The sequence below is a fragment of the Amblyomma americanum genome, chromosome 1, assembly GCF_052857255.1.
Source record: "Amblyomma americanum isolate KBUSLIRL-KWMA chromosome 1, ASM5285725v1, whole genome shotgun sequence".
NCBI lineage: Eukaryota > Metazoa > Arthropoda > Arachnida > Ixodida > Ixodidae > Amblyomma > Amblyomma americanum.
Window position 1 is genome coordinate 29,059,335 of NC_135497.1, and position 20,444 is coordinate 29,079,778.

Below are 20,444 nucleotides of genomic sequence, written 5' to 3' on the forward strand. Positions count from 1 at the left end.
CTGCTTGAAATTATGTCTGGATTGGTAATTGCTTGGAATATTTTGCTCATTTACCTACCTATTTACTGTCCTAGTATTGCCCACATTCTAAAGTCGCACACAACAATTAAGGAGTCTCCTTGTGCCAAGCCTTTTACAAGGGTCTCATTGGAGGGCTGAAATTACTACACTCTCAATGCCGTTTTATATGCTTTTGATCATTATAAAGATTGGCGCAAAGAAGAATATAAAAACAAAGTTTAGAAATATCAGAAATGTTTTTCTAAATGGTAATCAGAAGTTTTCACTGTTCTGTGTTTTTTCGAAATTTGCATGGCTGTATCTCATTATCCATAAACCACATAAACATGACACTCTTCACTTGAATAGTCTTGTGTAAAACGCAATGTATAATTGTGGTAGCTCTGCCACACTCCTTTTTTAAGACACAGATCTTCAAAGTCGATAAAAAATGTGACTTGTGCCAAGTTCGTCAAATTTTAGTAAAAAAAAAGACTGAGTTCTTGAAACAGAAAAAATAAGCAAGGCACATGCAGGCAAAATCATCTATAGTTTCGTTCTAGTAATGTTAAGGTACCGATTGTTATTACATTTTAATTTATTCATAACCAAAATTTACTCATAACCAAAGATTTCAAGTTCAGTGCATGGAAAAAAATTTTGGAGGCAAAACCAAATTGCAGAACTCTTTATTTTAGACATCAATCGACAACATACGAAAATATCAGGTAAATTTAAGAGCTCAGCCTGTGGCAGCTGCTTATTATTGGATATAGAAAAAATACCCTTGTGTTGAATTCAGTATGTCCTGATAGAAGAAATGTTCAAGCTGTTTGATGCTTCCTATGGGTATATGAAATCCATATGGTTTATTTGGCAGAGGTTTCTCGTTTTGAAACCTTTAAATGTGATGTGCTGATGCTGCTATTCTACTATAAAAAAATGTATGTATTATTGCACATCGTCAAAGCCCTTGTTGACACAGTTCATGTTTTATTGTGTATGTGTAATCTGCTGTAAACATTCTTTTCCTTTGGGATAAAATAGGAAGGCTCATGAAAACTTCCTGTGTGACTTATCTGTGAAACTATTTTGCTAGCGAGAAAGGGGCTAACTTTTCCGTAAACTTTTTCAGGGATGTTATGTGTGGAACATTGCACTGTGTACACCTGCATGAACGACTGGAGTTCGGCATAGAGTGAGCTTCTTTTGTTATGTATTGGATACTACTCCCCTGATTACTGTCAGCACATTTCTTCAGATCATGGTGGTTTAGCCATATACTACTGGTGTAATCGCCATATTTACTGGTATGAAATATGAGTGAACTGAAGGTTGGGCTTTTGCTTGAGAGTGAATTTCAGTGAGTGTTTGGATAGAAATTCATTGCTCAGTGTTTGGAATAGACGTTTTGTGTTTGGTTGCATGGACCAATGGCAGAGTTCCAGAACAACGCAAGCTTAGTAGTCAAGTTTAACACAAACATTGCTATAATAGGGTTTCAGACAATGCTCCAAGAAAGTTGTCTCAAAATTCAGACTCAAAGTTTACTTTAAAAAATGTAGAAATCTTGAAATTTTTCTCCTGCTAAGCATTTCTATTTTCGACCAAATCGGCATCATCCACAGTTTACCTATTGGGACGCAAGGCATCTCAATACCTGAATGCCTGAAGAGAGAAACTTTTTCGGCAAGGAACAGTTCCTGAGCAATAATTTTCTAAAAACACCCAGACTAAGGCAATTTCTTGCACTTTGGAGCGAAATATTTGGAGAGAAAGTTTTTTTTTCTTCAAAAGAAAGTCTCTACACTTCTGTTGGAACTTGTCTTAACTGATATAAATTTTTTCAGCCAAATCTAAGATGTCGAGGATTTGGCACGTCTCCTTTTGCATGGAATGACCCAAAGTCCACATGTCACAAGTACTATTACCAGCTTCTCAAAGGCTTATCTTTAATCATCCAAAGTTCCATCATTTGATAACTTTCTTGTGTTGGTCGTATATTACTTTGCTAATCGATGCTCAGTTGGCTTTTTAGTACATTCTGGTCCATTAATAATAACTGCTAGACTTCCGGCACATCAGTAGTATTATGCCAAGAGAACAACTTTATTTTATAACAACTCTTGGCTGATGCAAGGCTTGATTAAGGGTCTACATATGAAGGACAACTTGCACAGGGAAACTAAAAGACAACTATTCAAAATGCAGAAGCTACAGTAATGGTACAAGAAGTATGGTAATGCCTTGAACGTACTGTTAAAAAATGCTACTATGAAAATGAAATTCTTTGCTCAGACTCTAATCAGCAATGGCGCCTAACTCTTCCTCAACAAGAAATCTAACAACTTTTTCATACCAACTATCACTCACGGCAGAGTAACTTTTTGTAGCCCTCTGGAAATTACTATTACCTTTAGTGCTAATCCTCTGCTTCAGCTGCTCTTCTAATGACCATTGCCAACTGTTCTGCAACTGTCCCAACTGTCTGTTGTCAGCATTGAATCTTCCTCTTCCTCACATCATCTGCTGAAGTGAGAAGTATATTATAAATAAAAATTTTCACTTCTGGCCTATATAATATCTAAGAAAATGGTATGAAACTGATTGCAGATGTCATTGCTTATATGTTCACACTCGTAACGAGCATAATTTTTAATTAGGTGTGGGTTCCCAAGAGAGAAAATTTATTTGTCTGTTTTCAAGGGAGGGAATAAAATCTCATCAGTAATTTTTGGGCCACCTCCAGTCTTCCTCTATGTACATATCTAAGATTGTTTAATCATCTAGAAAAATTTAATGTGCTGCACTGTAAACAATTTGATGTTTGGCAAAATTGCTGCGCTGACATTCCTTCGATTTCAATCAGTCAGTCAGTCAATCAATAAATCAGGTTTATTCCACACCAGAGATGTGAAAGGCAGGGACAGAAAGCCTAGGTATATCTTGACGTGGGGTCCTCGCCTCCTACAGCAGCTTAATTGAGTACAGAACCTAAAAGTACACAACGCTTCAATCAACATTATAGCAAATAATATGCCTATCAACATGTTTATAACAGAAAAAGAATGTTATTTAATAATATGCATCGACAAAGCAATAATGCAGGATATAAGCATCATGTTCAAATCAAGAGAAAAACATCATAGCAATGTTCAACTTATACCTATAGAATTTAGGATAATGTGACAAAAGTACAAAAGTTGCTAATGCATATAATGAAGTCTGCAGTGAAAATGGAAGTGAACATTACTGTTTAATGCAAATTAGACATTAATAAATTAAACATTAAATTAAATAATAAAGCTTACTACATAGGTTGTTAATGTCTTACTGCATTAGTGGAATTCCTTTAATATTTTTCTTTAGTTGCTTATCTAATGTAAAAAAGTGGGGCACCTCAGTTTTCTTATTCAATGATTTTCCTAACTGCCTGTCCCCTACTGATAGCATTCTTTGTGCTGATGATGCAATGCTTACCTCTTCATATAAATGTTTGAACATGTTAACTTCAAAGCCTAATTTAGATTTTATTAATGTTAATGTTTATTGATTTTTTAATGTTACGATGGACTCCTATTCAATCAAGCTAAATGCAGTTAATTACATTATTTTCGCTTCCAAGCATGTAACAACACTCATGTCCTCTATCAGTTCTTATCCCACATGCCCTTACCATTGTTCATTTCATAATGCCAGACCAGATAATTGATTGAGAATAAACTTGTATATTCATCAGGTATGAACAAAAACCTTTTATAGAATTACTTCTGTTAGATACGATATTAGTTCGGTTTATACACTTTAATTATGCTCTATACACACCTCCATTGAAGCTGCCATGGCGGCTAGTGTTTATGGTGCTCGGCTGCTGACCCGAAATACGCGGGTTCGGTCCTGGCCATGGCGGTCGCATTTCGATGGAGGTCAACTGCTAAGGTTCTTGTACTGTGCATTGTCCATGCACGTTAAAGAATCACAGTTGGTCGTAATTATCCGGAGCCCTCCACTGCCGCATTCCTCATTGCCTTAGTTGCTTTGGTACGTTAAACCCTATAAACCAGACCAAACCAAACCAAACCATTCTTTGTATCCCGGAGCTAAAAAAATTTAATCTTGGTGTGTTTGCATATCGTGTGATAAATAATCATATTGACATGGTAGGGTTAAAGGCCCTATTGTCCAGAAAATCCAGTGTCTGTGTCGGCATCCGTGTTAACGTCAGCATCGGCATTGTGAGCAAAAAATCACGGGCATGGCTCTGGCAGGCGGTCCCCAGAGAGCAACCTAGGAGCCAGGTGGGCCACCAAGGTCACATGACCTTGGGGCCTTATCACAACCTGGTCACCAGATAGTGAGCAAACTGCCCACCATGGCAGGTGGCAGTTTGCAACCAACTAATGATTGGTTGCTCGGGAAGAGCAGCCAGAGCACAAACCCCACAACTGGGAGCACCTGCCATTGCAAATTGTACTGGCACATTGCTTAACCTCTGCACCACTGTGCAGGAGGAGGGGTATGAAGACTCCTGGGGATATATATGAATGTAAAGTAGAGAACGAAAATTGCATATATGGGAATTAATTCATTACACTATCACGTCATACCCTTAAGGCAGAGCTTATGTGTCCTCTTCAAATTTTTTCTTCAGCGCATTCATATGTGAAGACTATAGTAACCATAATCCTGCTAGATTTGCATTGCAGAGATATTTTGTACTCCTCTAAGTTTGTACTGACTACAGAATTGAAATGGTAGAGTTTTCTCTAACCAAGTTGTGGAATACTTTACAGTTTGTAAATTACTCGAGCATATTATACATACTCAGGTCATCAACTACCTTGAAGATCATAACATTATCTTCGATCATCAGCACGGTTTTCGCAAGGGCTACTCATGCGACACCCAACTTGCCGGTTTTATTAACGATATTCATGCACTGATTGACGCTGGTTTCCAAGTTGACGCAATATTTTTAGATTTTTCTAAAGCATTTGATCGCGTTCCACACCAAAGGTTGTTGCTTAAACTTTCCCAACTGAACATTCACCCTAATATTATTGCATGGATAGCAGATTTTCTCTCATCTAGAATTCAGTTCACATCAGTTAACAACTCTAACTCATGTTACGCTAATGTTACGTCTGGAGTTCCACAAGGCAGTGTACTGGGACCTTTACTTTTCCTTATCTATATTAATGACTTACCCAATTGTGTGACGTCCAGAATCAGACTATTTGCTGACAATTGTGTGCTTTATCGACGTATAACCTGTAACACTGACAGCCAGCCATTGCAGTCTGATCTTGAAGCGATAAGCACATGGTGTTCTAATTGGTTAATGCCTTTAAATCTTTCCAAAACTAAGCTCATGTCTTTCACTAACAAGCCACGTATTCTTACCGCCTACTTTCTTGATAACAATAGTGTAGAATTCACCACAAGTTACAAGTATCTTGGCATTAACCTACAATCCGACTTATCATGGAATCATCATATTAATCTCACTCTTGCCTCCGCTAACCGTACTTTCGGACTTCTCAAACATAATTTAAAAGAGGCCGCGACACATGTAAAAAAACTAGCGTACACCACATTAATCCGTCCGAAACTCGAATACGCGTCTGCCATTTGGGATCCTCATCAAAATTATATCATCAGTAACATCGAAGCCCTGCAAAACCGTGCTGCGCGATTCATCGATGAATGTTACACCAGCGTCACCTCATTGAAGACTAAAGCCGAGTTAGATAACTTAGCACTGCGCCAAAAAATTTCCCGTCTGTCACTTTTCCACAAGCTTTATCACCATCCTTCCCTTCATGATGAATTCTTTCAGCCACCGCCAGTTATCTTTCCACGTCGCGATCATCCTTACAAAGTTAAACGCATTAACTGCCAGTCATTCCATTATGCCTATTCTTTTTTACCACGCACAATAACCGAATGGAACGCTTTGCCATCAGAAATTGCCACTGAATCTGATCTAAATAAATTCCAACATCTTATGCACTCATGTTTCAACAACTAAAAAGGTATTTTTTGAGCGTTATTTTCTTCCGCCTTGCATTCTTTTTATTTTATATTTTTTTTTTGTACTTCAGCGCACCTTTTCCAGTGTTGTCTTTTTCTTTTTCTAGCGGTGCTGTTATTTATGCTCAAATTTTGCTGTTATGTGCATTGTTGCGACCCTTTCTGTGAATGCCTATTTATGATTAAAATTTTGTGATTTCTATTTTATTTTAGTGCAATATCTTTAACCTTATAACAATGCTTTGTACTTATTCCCCCCCCCCCCCCTCATGTAATACCCTCAAATGAGGGCCTTTGGGGGTATTTTGAATAAATAAATAAATAAATATCTAAGCCATGTCATCCCCATCCTCCTTTAAATGTGAACTTCACTGGTTCATTTTTAACTGTTGAAATTCATTATTTTTAAAGCCTACTGCACTAAAACCACGTTGAAATGTTAAAAAAAATGCCATAAAAAAACGCACGATCCAGAAAAATGTATGTTCCAAACCGCTGAATTTTTGAAAATTTAACTGTTCAGTGAGGTACAAATTAAACTTTTTATTGGCATTTTTACATCATAACAATCTCTGTTAGCATTCCTAGGTCCAAGGTCTGAGCAGCTCCTTTTAGAGTGCCCACAGAACTGATTGCATATTTGCGTTGTTCGTGGCAGGGAAGAAACTTCATAACCCATCCGGTCTATTTACGGCAGTGGCAAAATGAGCAGTCTCTTCGTTGTTTACGGATGATTTGCCTTCTTGCATGAATGCACTGCGAGAAAGCCGCCAAACAGCTGACTGTCGCAGCATCCTTGGTTTGCATTCCCCAGACCCAGCCCGCTCGCATGTAAGCGCATCCATGTAGTTCTCAGATATTGCTTCACCTGCTTGCTCTAAAACACTCTGAAGAAGCTGCTGCATTTCTCCTCTTCATGTGGCGTCCTCGCGGGAATGACCCGTTGATGCGTAAATGCACTTTACTTTTTAATTTTAATGCTTCGCCCCTTTTCATTAAGGCAGTACAGAGAAAAATGCCATGGCGGGCAACTGCAGTTGAATTGCAGCTTTTCATGTCGCGTGCCCCCAGGTTTGGGCCACTGGTATGTTTGCACATGTGTAGCTGCTTGCTAAACATACTATATACAACCAGGATTTGCCAGCATTTTCAGTGCAGTTGCAGGTATCTGTGACATCTGGAATTTACTAACTGAAAGAAAAATAGTGAACTCTGTGAAACAATTTTAATGCCTGGGATTATGTACTTTTGAACCGGGAAATTGTATGAACTGGGAGGGTATCAACAAGATTTTACTGTGTTTGTTCGTCTTCTGTTTTGTCCTTGGAATTTTCACATTGGATTTTTTCATTGATTGGGTATTTTATCTTATGCTTTTCTTCAACTGTCACAGAAATTTTTGTATTGACATGTACAGCGGTTTCATTTAATTACCTCTGCATTTCAATCTAAAAGGTCCCACTATAGTGGTCAAATTTGGAACCTCTTTCTGCCTCTATGTCTCTCTTTTTAAGCATTTCTCAAACTTTCTATTTTTTTTTAATTTGAACCTGCCAGAAAAATGAGTTTACTTCTCTCACGAGACAGAAAGAGGTAATTCTCCTTAGTTTCTGTCAATTCTCTGCCAGGATGGTCAAAAAGCTGTTGGGGAATCTTGCTTAAATACTACTCCACCACTGTTCACTTGTGCAGCTTTATATGTTGGTGATTTCTATACACAGTGGAACGTACCCCACCATAGTAATTTTGCATATAGCAAAAACACTGGTGTGGTCCAGTGAAACTACAGTCTCATTTCACCTTCCGTGGATGATTGTGCATTTTTTTCTTTTATTGTAATGGCAGCTTTAATAAAAAAAGTTATACTTAAGAGTGTTCACCCATGCAGTGTACTCATGTAATCATGTCATTGCAGCACACACACAGTCTAGGACGCCCCGGAGCAACAGACCCATAACAGCATAATAGCAAGGCAAATTAATATTGATGACAACCGTACCCTTTTACTGATACTGATATAGACACTGATATAGCAAATATTTTTGCTGGGCAAAGCAACTTTACTATAGAATGGTTCTACTTAACATAGCACCTGTGTTGCCAAAGAGGAGCAGGTGGTGCATAACTGTGCTAACAAAAGCATTTTTTTGGATGCATTGCAGGCTTGTATGAACCAGAAGTGCGTTCCTCTTGAAAAAATCTATCGAGTCAAATGCCCTTATGACTGTTATAATAATGGGGTAAGTTGTTCTTTATCATTTTGTTAATTATCTTGGTCTGCTTTCACACTAGAGATAGGTTTTTACTATTCATTCTTTCTATTTGCATATTTAGTTTTTATTCTTTTTTAGCAGCAGGCCTCTTTATTAAGGCCTCAATAAAGAGGCCCGCTGCTCGAAAGGATAGTGTCACAACATAAGGCCTAGCAACATGCACCAAGCTGAGAAATTTCTGAAGCTATTTTTCTCAGCTTGAGAATATTTCTCAAGCTGAGAAATAAACTGCCATTAAAGCTCTATTTGTAATGGTGTTGCACAAATTGTTGGCAGCATGATGACCTGCTGTTTGTGCAGGTTTGCAACAGCCGTGGCAATTGCCATTGCATGGTGGGCTATGCTCCTCCATACTGCAATTACCCAGGACTCGGTGGGAGTTCAGACAGTGGCCCAGCTTCAGACCCATGGTGTACGCACTGATGTGTATCAGTGGATAACTTGCGTGATAGTTGTGCAGTAAATGCTCATTGGGAGTGTGCATGCTTTCAACAGTGTTATAGAATCATACATTGTCTTTATTTTTTGGTTCAGCTTTCATACTCTTACTTGAATCTTGTTGTGGATGGTATGGACAGCTGTATTTTGGGAATATACAGTGGGATCCTTATGATATGATTCTCTGATAGAAAATTACACTATGATATATCATAAAATTCCCTGTCCTGTTTAAAGCTCACATTATAATTTGCCTTAATAATTGGGCTTTACTGGATAGCATGCACGCTCGAGGCTGTGCCATAGTTACTGTGACTTACTTTGTGTCCAAAGTACACGTGTGACTTTTTGGTATTCTTTTTGTCAACTCTTCACAGTTTTTAAGCTTTATCCAATTCGCAATGGTGGTGGTCAGGAACTGTTTTCATAAATTTGGACATTGCAGTGAAATACCACTGTCCTTTACAAATAGTTAGTCAACCATTTGCCTTGCGTTCCTACATGCCCCGGTGCTAGGACGAAAATTTGGCTTTGTATAGAAGTGCTGAAAGCGTTCTGGGTAAAGTCGCCATGTTTGCTACTTGTCTTGCACTAAAACACCATCTTTTTTCTGCCACATTCAGCTTCATGAGAGTATAGGATTAACTCTATGTCTTGTAAAGAAGGAGCCCAATTGCTCTCTAAATTGCTTCCGAACTAGTCCAAGTCCCTCCTGTAAAATGCGAGCATCAAGAATATTGCTTTGAGCGACCATGGTGTCAAAGTATGCCAGTTGACTTTGCACTTCCCTCTGAGAAAGAAAGCACAAAACAGAATGGTTAAAAGCATATGTTTGAAGAAAATTCCAGCGATGGTACTACATACCCAGCAATGAAAGCAGGATAAAGCTAGGAGTTTCAAATTGAACAGGCAAGAAAAAGCTTGCCATCTGCTGCCTGACATCATGGCTGGAGTGGCAATTCTGACATGTCAGCTGGGATGAGAGTAATGATCACCAAAAGTTAAAATTTGCATCAGCTTCCTAAGCACATGCACACAGAGTTTCAAGCCTATTAGCATAATTCTCAATGTGTGTCACTCCATCACTTGCACGAGGTCTCATCTCTTGTCAAAGAAAGCCAGGCGTGCTTCCCTTAAGACTGCTAAGCTGCTAAAAATTACTATTGCCAGATTCTTCACAAAGCGAGCACATTCAGTAAAAGATGATGCACAGGTTACCTTGTCCTCTTGGCTTCTGCTCAGCTAAAGGAAACTGCAAAGGGCAGGAACAGACATTTTGTAAGGAGTATCAAAAATGCAGCCATGGTGAATAGACTTTATGCCATGACAAGGAGTAGGCCATGACAAGGTGTAGAGCAGTGAATAGTCTTGATGTGCTTGTTGTTTATTGAGCACTTCGGCAGTACAAGCTACTACTACTACTAAGCTGCTACCAAAGTAAAAGGTGGTGAATTGAAATAAAATTTTTGTAATATTTTCGAACTGCTGTGGATAAATGTGACAAAAACACAGATCACTATTTATTTCAGCTTGAATACAGAAAAAGCTAATTAATTCGAACTTCAATGAACCGGAAAAATTTTTGTTATCCTAAAGTTTGAGCTATCAGATTACCTCACAAGGAATGTTAACTGCTTGCATCATGGTAAATTTACTCAGTGAAAGACTGGGCAATGGCTGCCTGTTTTTGAGATAAGAACGACGCAGCAATGACTATTTTTCACGTTTTCATCAACACTTTATTTCATGTGTACTCTTGGGAGTGGCGAAACAGAACTGCTCCAAAATCCTAAGGGCCTCCCCATCATTCCTTCACGGTGTGACGCGGTGGAGCTCCACTGCTACCGCAACACGCCCATCATAAGTGGCACCGTCACGTGTGAGGAGGCTTCACTGCATGAATAGCGAACAGCATGTGTCGAGTGTGCAGTTTCTATGCACTGGAAGAACAGGACTGCACAGACGGAAGTGAAGGAAATGCTCGGTTGTGCTGAAGCAGGGAGAGAAAAAAGGGGGAAGGGGGGATACCAGCGATGCGTCAATCAGCGTCTGGAAAGATGATTGGCTGAGTGATGCGGGCTGCGTGAAGCTCAGAAAGCCAAATATGATCAGTTGGACTGTTTATGGAGATGAGGCCGTCCGTCCGTAGTCAACGCCTTCACTCCTACCATTGCACGTCATTGTCAGAGGTGCACGAGTGACTCTGCAGCATGGAATTCAGGTTCCAAGGAGGGCTATTTCAATCATCTCTTGCCACGCCAGTCATACCTGGACGGGTCTTCCCTTTGGGAGCCCATTCAAATTAACTGATGTGAGACCCGTAGCATTGGAAGTAGCAAGTGTACAATGCCATAGACTTAAATGGCGGTTGTTGGCCAGGACTGAGCCAGCAGATCAAATTATCCTGATTTCCAATTTAACTGGGGTCAAATTAACGAGCTTTTACTGCATACGGAAAACTAACGTATTTGCGGTACACACCATATTTATAAATTAAATGTATGTGTAGTGATGAGCAGATAGACTAATGTATGTTTCACTCTGATTTTTTCTTACAGCCGGTTACAGTTTTATGGTGTCCATGTACATAATTTTCCTATGCATTGTGCCTCTGGCAGTGATCATCAGTTTCTCCACATACTACTTCCAATGTCACCTGAAGACATGGTGGATGACAAACGCTCGCAAGGCAGCAATAAAGTAAGCCAGATTTTTTTATATTGTAGTAGGCATGCAGTAACGAGTCTAATAAGTGAATACTTTTGCTTATGCTACACCGTTATAAGAGCATGTTTTGCACTTCTTTGTGTTTGGCTTTTGTGCCATGATATGTTGGGGTATATGGTCATTTATGCTCTTATCGGAAACATTGTGCCCAAATCCAATGTTAGCACACACAGGATATGTGTGCTAACACAGGATTTGGTTGCATGGTAAGTAGTGTGCACAATATTTTTCCACACAATTGGTTTTTGTTGCTGATATTTCAGCTGCAGCCTAGTGCATTTGCACTGGTTGTCTGCAACTGTATGCATGCTCCTTGGCTTTGACAAGTATGTCTCCTTTATGCTGTTAAACTTGGTCAAAGCCACCGTGGTAGCTAAGTGGTTATGGGGCTCACTTGCTGACCTGAAAGATGCAGGTCACGGCATTCTTATTTCATTGGAGACGAATGCTAGAGGCCTGTGTACAGTGTGATGGCAGTGCATATGAAAGAACCCCAGCTGGTTGAAATTATACAGAGCCCTCCACTACGGTGTCCCCCATAGCCTGAGTTGCTTTGGGACATTAAACCCCATAAACCATAACCTATATGGGGTCAGATTGGGTTCCAATTGTGTCGAGTTAAAGGGACACTAAAGACAAATTTATTCAATTTTAATGCAATAGTGTTAAGGAGCGTGTGTCACAGAAAAGCTGTCGTTGGCGTCTGTGGCGTCTGCATCGTTGACCGCGAGCGAAAAATCCGCGAAAAATCTCTAGAGAAGAAACCTAAGAGACAGGGCCAGATAATTCACATGCTGTATGGCATCATCACAACCTGTCCACTGGATTGTGAGCAAACTGTCTACCATGGCAGGTGGCAGTTAAATTAATGATTTGTAGTGAGAGGTTACTCGGGAAGAGCAACCTGGGTCGCATAAGGCCCATCGGTGGCAGCACCTGCCATCTGCAGGTTAGTGGCACATCGCTTAAAACCACTGCACCAGGAAAGATATGGGGACTCTCAGCAGTCTATGACTGTAAGTACGGAATGACTAATTCTGCATAAATGGGTATTAACCCATTAACGCTATCACGTCATACCCTTAAGACAGAGCTTAAGTGTCCCCTACAATTTTTTCCACCTGCACTTGGAAACCACAGTTCAGAGCATTCCCATGGCTCATGGAACCATTGAACTTGGTTCAGAGGACCTATTCCACTACATTTTATGCATGTTTAGACAAATTCTTTTCAAAAAGGTCACTTTCAAGGATACTCTTTGTATTTTCTGTGCTGATGGTGGCGAGGTTGTTATGTTAGAACTTTACATTCAGCATGTTGGCAGTTGCTCCACCTGTGTCTCAGTAAAAAAAGAAGTACCTTCTACCACTGTTGCAGAAGGCCAGTGACCTCTAAAAGCTTCAAGGATAGCTTTCCTACTGCATGCTTCTCGGTTTGTAAATAGTAAATTTTTGACATCATCATTGATGTCATTATGAAAGTTGTCGTAGTTAAAATTAGCTTTTGATACAATAGAAGCCATCTGTTTGCTTTGACATGGTTATTGGGGCTTATCCAATAGCATGGTTCACTGGTTACGAGCTCGAGCCAACATGGCAAAGATGGACATGCGATCTATTTTGATGCAAGCAGTTCATTCAAGCACTGATATTGTTGTGAGGTTTCCTCTCAAGTCTGCATTTTTGTAGAAGTCTTGAGTATGGCTGAATCGTGCAGTGCAAGTTTACGTAAATTGTTCTAGAACATACCTCCACAGTCATAATTTATTGTAGTGTCCTTTAGGAATCCGCCTTTTTTACAAGATATGGTGCTTTCTGGGGAGTGGCAAAAAAGTTCGTCTGCTACTGGTCGAAAACAAATGCACGTGTGAGACGTAGGCAATATTCGGTTGCGCGAGTTGCCATGGCTGTGAGGTGGCAGATGTGCTTTACAGCTGTAGTCTGTCGCATGCGCCTGTTACTAACTTAAACTGCACATGCACAGGAGAAGCTGGAGGAGGAGTGGCATGTAGGTGCAGTGATTGTGATAGTGTGTGCTGACAGGAGATCAATTCCGAGCACCTGGCAGCGTAACATGCATTAATGCTATGCAGCACATAAATTACCCTGAAAGCCAAGAATTGTGAGCAGGTGCACGTTAAATGCTTCAGATATGGTATATTGCACCGTAGTAAGTCGAGCCTTCAACTTGCAGCCCTCGCCGACTAAAAAGAAAAAAGTTGACTCCAAATATAATCTAACACACCCCGCCCTCCACGGAATGGCATCGCAGTTCGCAAAGAGCAAAGTAAAAAACGCGTAACGATGCAGTCTCAAGGCCAGGACTCTGAGGCAAATGGATGTCAAGGGCGGTCAAACGGTGCCACATCGTGCCTTCCATGCTTGCATGTGGCCGGCTGACTAGCGGAAAACCGAGCCAACGATCCTGTGCTTTCGGATTCCTGCGCGACGTGCACATTTCGGAGGTTACCGGAAGCTAGCTCTCGTGTTGTTCATTGCTCATCAGGGAAAGTGGCAGCCAGCGTGAGTGTGCCAGGTAAATGGTGCGCATTTCGAATTTTCATAGTGAAACTGATCTGCACATGAATTAACATTTTTTTTCACACATGGCGCTCCATGCATCATGCCAGGAATGGGCACTGGCCCGAGACGCGTACTACCCGTGGCTCTGCCATGACTACCTTAGACCCTGCAGATAGGTAGACTCCGTCTCCCAATTCCAGATTGCCATTTTTTGAAGAGAAAAAAGGTATGGACTTAATAGCAGCAACGTGCAGACTTCTGTGCCTTGCGTATGTAGCTCCGCTGAGTGAACATACTTCCAACCTGTTGCAGCACTTTGGCCAATTCTCTTAAGTTCCTTGTTACATTATTGATGGAAGAGATATTTGTAAATAATTACCAAAAAATCTAAAGCTCAGCAATGAACAGCTGACCAAGAAACAAAAATTAGCCAGTATTGTACATGACAGTGCTGCTATAGGGAGTCATTATGGTGCATCTATTTAGATCACAGATGGTTGGACTTGGCCTGATTTCCTGCTGCTTTGTCAGCTTTTTTTTGTCAAATAAAAATTAAACAGTAGTGCCCTTTTAACAAAGACGAAGGTGAATTTAGCTCGCTGGAGCTGAGTTATTGATAACAATATATTGATAATTTTGCAGCAAAAAAAAGAGCACAGGCTTGGAGTGCACTGGATGTACGAGTTGGCACTTTTCCAGTGCTATAGCTGCAGGCTGTGGAAAGCTGGAGAACGGTGTAGTTCAGTTTGGATTCTGTTTGGTGTTCTTGAGTTAAAGTGAGGAGTTGTGCACTGGTGGGTTGCTTGGACCGTGATGTGGACATGCGCCTCTTTCATTCTTCAGGAGTCATGCCCAGCAGGTGGGCCTTGATCGGCGTGGGGGCCGCCCCCAGTCCAAGTTTAATATAGATGCCGAAACCATCAAGGCACTCAACATTTCGGCTCCAGTGACCCAGCCCATGGTCCCACAGCAGCCGCTAGCACCAAGCACACCGCCAATGCCACCTTCGCAGCACCAAAAGTCGCACCGCAGTGTCAGCCGTGTGCGTGGCAGCTTCCGTAATGTGGACATCTCGGGGCCATGTGCTGCAGAGCTCAAGCAACAGCCATGTGGCTCGACACGGCCAGCACCTGCCAGACCCGCACCTGCCCGGCCTGCCCAGGGCGGCCCGCGGGTGTCCAGAGGGCTCATTTGTGTCCATCACAAGTCGGTGTGCTTGATTATTGTTCACGGGGCCTAATTTTACAAAACTTTGCCATTGGCTATGGCCATCATTTGGGGTCTGGGGCTTAGTCAGGTGGCAGCAAACAGTATTTTTTGCTATTTTTTAAATTTTGACAGCATAAGAGAATAAAATACAATGGATGTTAATCAATTACTTTGAAGTTAATCAATGTGTTTTTGGATTATTTTTGGATTTATCGAAAGCATTCGATACCGTGGAGCACTCCGTTTTGTTACGTAAGTTGGAAAGTATTGGATTCCGTGGTCCATACCAACAATTTTTTGCAAGTTACCTTTCGCACTGTAAACAAGTAGTGAAAATTAAAGAATCATTTAGTACTTTTTCTCATATTCAGTACGGCGTTCCACAAGGTTCTGTTTTGAGACCCTTTTTGTTTAATGTTTATGTAAATGATATGGTTAATCTAACATTAAATGCAAAATTATTTCAGTATGCTGATGATACAGCTTTATTGATATCCCATGAATCAAGCCCACTCGCACTGAAATTACTTGAGTACGATATAAATAAAATAGTAGACTGGTTATCTGGAAATCAAATATACATAAACAAACAAAACTGTTTTAATGTGTTTCAGAAATCTGCACAAGAATGTTGATCTTACCCAGTCGGTTATTCTGCATGGTAGCAACTGTGCTAAATGCGAATGTTCGCCACTACCCTACTCGAGCAGTGTTAAATATCTTGGCCTATATCTTGATTCCAACATGTGTTGGTCTTCCCAAATTGACTATTTATTAAAACGACTCCGTGCTCTTTCTGTGCAGCTTTATCGTATCAAATACACTACACCTATAAACTTGCGTCAGACTGTGTATAGATCTTTAGGAGAATCTATCCTTAGATACGGTGTTTCAGTGTATGGTTCTTGTGCACCTTGTAAGATTAAGAAGGTAGATAGTTTCCTGTGCAGAATCTCCACTAATTTATTGTATGGCACTGCTTACGAGAAGTCCGACCAGAACACCAGAATGGTTAAAGCAGCAGTTATTCCTCTGCATGACTTGTACTTGCAGGTGGTAGTTCTGAGAAACTACTTTTCAGCACAGTTTAAACAGCCAGATAAAAAACCAGAGTCGCTTAGGCACATAGCGCGTTATAAAGTTCCAAGGGTTTATACACATTATGGTAAAAGGACACGACAGTTTTATATACCCTACCACTTTAACAAACTACCTGCAAAGGTGTTTGATTGTGATTCATTGACGGCTGTGAAATCTGGACTGCAAGCGTGGTTTGAAAGGTTTAAAGAAAGGAAATACTGAGTTGCTTTCTAATTTCTATCTTGTTTGTGTTCTATTTATTAACTCCAGATTTTCTTTGCGTTACATAATTATCAATCGCTAAATTTGTTGACTGAACTATATGTAATATTTCGGCTTTGTGTTATTGCTATTCTTTTTCTTCTTCTTTTTGCATTGTAAATTGTGCAATTTCAGCGTTTTGTATTGACCGTATGCTGTTGTGACTGCCGTGGCCCGCCCACAAGCGCTTGCGCTTCTGCGGGCACACGCTACGTACTGTATATACATATCTTGCAATAAAATTCCTGTATTCCTGTAAATCGAGTTTTAACCAAAAAAGGTCAGTGTCCTTGACATGCATCCTTTGACAAGGTACGTGGGGTGCAGTGAGACATAGTACCGTTAGACTAAGTAGTGCAGTTGTGCATTTAGAGGTATTGTGTTGCTACCTTGCACACATTTGCAGACCAGGGTGCTGCATCTCCATGCCAAATATTGTTTGCTACTGTAGCACTGTTGATTCACTGTCATCACCTGCTTTGGGCAGTTACTTGGTTAAGTGGGTTCCTTTGCTGTGTGTAACGATACTGAAGCAGAACCATGCTATACGCGTCTCGAAAAATTATGTTCTGGCTACCGCAACGGTTCAGCTGCAGTTCCACCACAGCAGTCAACACTAAGGTCACGTACGTGATACCTTATGCCCTCGCTCAATCCAGGCCAACATCCCAACAAAAAACAGAGAATTCCAGCTTTTAGAAATAAAGTTCCACTTGCATTTTTGTGTGATGGCTCCATCTTAACTTATATTTTTTTTCTTTTTAAATGGTGGCATTTCCTTCTATAAGCGCAGCTGTGTCCCAGACAATGCTGAAGTGTCCTGAGGACATACTGAGGATATTTTTTGAACATATTCTTTATCCTAAGGACATACTGAAGATATTTTTTTGAACACATCCTTTATCCTAAGGATGTCCTCAAATGATCCTCAATAAGTATCACCGAGATCCTCGTGTCCGGCCTCAGGACAGCCTTAGAATAGCCTCAAAAGGACAATTTATGATGTCTTGAGTACATTCTGAGGAGGTTTTAGCTGGCTGCTGCTGCGCTGTGTGTGGTGTGCTGTGCTGGACTCTTTACATCTGTTTTGAGCTGCTGTATTCTGTGCTGCCTAATGAAATATAAATGGAAAACCAGCAGCTAAATATGTGTAATTCAGTTCAAGCACACAGTCCTTTATGCTGCTAGTGCAATAAGGGGCTGCAAATATGACTTTCAGTGTGGTTATAAGTGTACACATACTGAACATATCTTACAACTTACAATGCAACACTGCTCTTCAGCATAGGCAACTGCTATAAAAATTAGTCACTATGACATGTATTCATGGGTTCATATTAGAATAAAATGACCGCATGCACTGAAGTAGTGTTTTTCCATAGCAAAATAGTTCTGCTGCACGACTTTACAACATTAAGAAAGACCTCCATTCAAAGTTTACATCAGTTGGGCTTAGTCAGAAAGTCACCTTTGTGCAGGACTTTTGTCACTTTTGCTTCTTTTTTCTTTGGCTTTTCATCCGAGTGGCGACACCACACCTTCACTACATTATGACGTTGCACTGCTCGGTGTCAGAAAAATTCTTCTTCATGGCCCGTGAAAAAATATCACAGCAGTTATATTTTTTCAATCAATTTGTTTTCCCATCTAACAGTACAGAAGGAGGGGTTGTAGAAAAAAGCTGCCAATGAGTAGCTTGACAAGTCTACAAACCTAATGTTCAGCAGAGAGGCAGAACTGAAAGTTACACAATTATAAAACGAAGACAAAGACTTCAAAGAATCACCAAAGACCATACAAAGCAACAATGTGTACACAGAAGTAAACTTAAGCCTTGTGACTTAAATACAATGTGTGAAGTTTTCGGCGCAAACCGGAAGACATCGAAATTAATGAGAGCATAACTGTTAAGAAGAGATGAAGGAATGTAATGAACGCATTGTTTCCCTAGGTTCAGTCGAGGTGCCGGCACTATCCATTCCTCGCCATGTCTTGTTGGATAGCCTAATGCTTTTTTCTTAGTTCAGCTAATTTCCTTAGGTTGGCTATACTGTTCCTAATTTGTGTTTTAAAGATGACACTAAGGCGATATTGATACACAACATGTACTTTTATCACTCTAGAACGGCTAAAGAAGGCTGCGCTCGGATGTCAGTACAATGAATTATATGCATGTCGGAGATACCTTTTTTGGATTAAATAAATACATTCAAGGTTAGTGAATGTTGTAGTGCCTCACACTAACTGGCAATAATTGAAACGAGAATTGAAGGTTGAGTTGTAAATTATCATTTTAGTTTGTGTAGGAAGGATATATTTTAAACGACCTATTGCACCAGTGATATGAGCAATTTTTTGTAACATGTGATTAACATGATAGTCCCATGGCATACTTGAGGAAAATATTAGCCTGAGACATTTTAACTGCTCCACTATTACAAGACGCAAGTTTAAAATAATATTTTGATGCGGTGGTATGAGTCTATTTTTCGGCCTGAATATGACCACTTTAGTCTTACGCTCATTTACCTGGATTAAATTATCTGCGGACTAATCCTAGAGAGCTTTCATTGTGGTATTACACTGATAGATAAGGTCATGGATGTCATTACCAGCAAAAAATAGACCTGTACCATCAGCATAGATGACAAACTTTGCATTATGGCTGATATTGACAATATCATTTTTGTAAATACTAAATATTAAACAGTAAAGACCCCAGCGTACTCCCCTGCGGGACACCACATAAGAGAGGTTTCGGTTCAGACTGCATGCCATCAATCAATACCACTTGCTGTCTAAATGATAAATAACAGTTCATTAATGATAGTGTTTTTCCTCGGATACCATAGCACTGCAATTTATTTAGCAAGATTTTGTGATTTACCAGGTCAAAAGCCTTCAGAAAATCTACAAAAACTCCAACGACAATGCCTTCGTTTTCGAGCTGTGCTAATATGTTTTGTTGCAAATCCACACATTAGTTACATAATGCATCTACACCATATATATCTGTGCCATAAGCATTCATGGGTATAGCAATCACCTGTCAAACATCATGGAGATATGAATGTTACTTAATGTGTGATTTACCTACTAAACCCAAAAGAAGCATTGTTATGACCACTGCCATTAAGTTTAACCTATGGTCAGCTAACATGGGCATTTTCAGTGGTAACATGGGCATTTTCAGTGGTAAAAATTTGCAGCCTTAATGTTGCACATGCGATCCTGAGTACGCTACTATTATTTAGTTTTTCTGTGCATTGACATCCCTGTTACATCGGCATTTTCAGTGGTAACTGAAAATGCCTGTAGCCCAGTACCACAAACTGGCCGGGTTGTCATGCGAGAGAGAGGCCCTGCTGGTGCTGTTGCTACTTGCATGGTGTAACGGTATATACTGTGATGGCGCAGACATTTCTCATGTCTGCTGGTGCTGTTGGGACCATCACACCTAATATTAAAACAAACTGGGCTTTCCCCATCATTTACTTGGCTGAGTGGAAGTCAGGCTGACGGAATTTCTCGCTACCTTTGGCGGTGTTCATTGATAGTGTGCTCGTACAGTGTGCTACAATGTAACCCAGTGATGCACTTCTGAAATGTGCACACAAAAACATTATCCAGACAAACATGTGACCCGAAGTGCCCAATTTTGAAAATGTAACTGGTGACTGTGGCGCAATTTCAGCTCGTTGAAATGGCGAATGGTGTGTCTTTGCATAAGGTTTCAATGGCTTCTCGAGCTTGCAGAAATCAGTCCACATGTGCATTGTCTTAAGTGCGGAAAGAAATTTGCAAGACATCCGGTCTGTCGGTAGTAAAATGAGCCAAAATCTCTTTCTGGTCATGCTCAGATGGTTTGTGCCTTTGCATATATGCGGTGCAGGGTGGCGCT

General features: G+C 40.4%; 1 protein-coding gene across 1 annotated transcript; it reads left to right on the top strand.

Annotated features, from left to right (window-relative positions):
* Positions 1 to 1,146: 1,146 nt before the first annotated feature.
* LOC144131809 (uncharacterized) lies at positions 1,147 to 16,752 on the top strand. The gene is made up of 4 exons (XM_077664464.1): positions 1,147 to 1,198; positions 8,196 to 8,273; positions 11,303 to 11,444; positions 14,837 to 16,752. Exons 3-4 carry the CDS (start codon positions 11,317 to 11,319, stop codon positions 15,231 to 15,233), a joined length of 525 nt encoding a protein of 174 aa, XP_077520590.1. The 5' UTR covers positions 1,147 to 1,198; positions 8,196 to 8,273; positions 11,303 to 11,316; the 3' UTR covers positions 15,234 to 16,752.
* Positions 16,753 to 20,444: the final 3,692 nt, after the last annotated feature.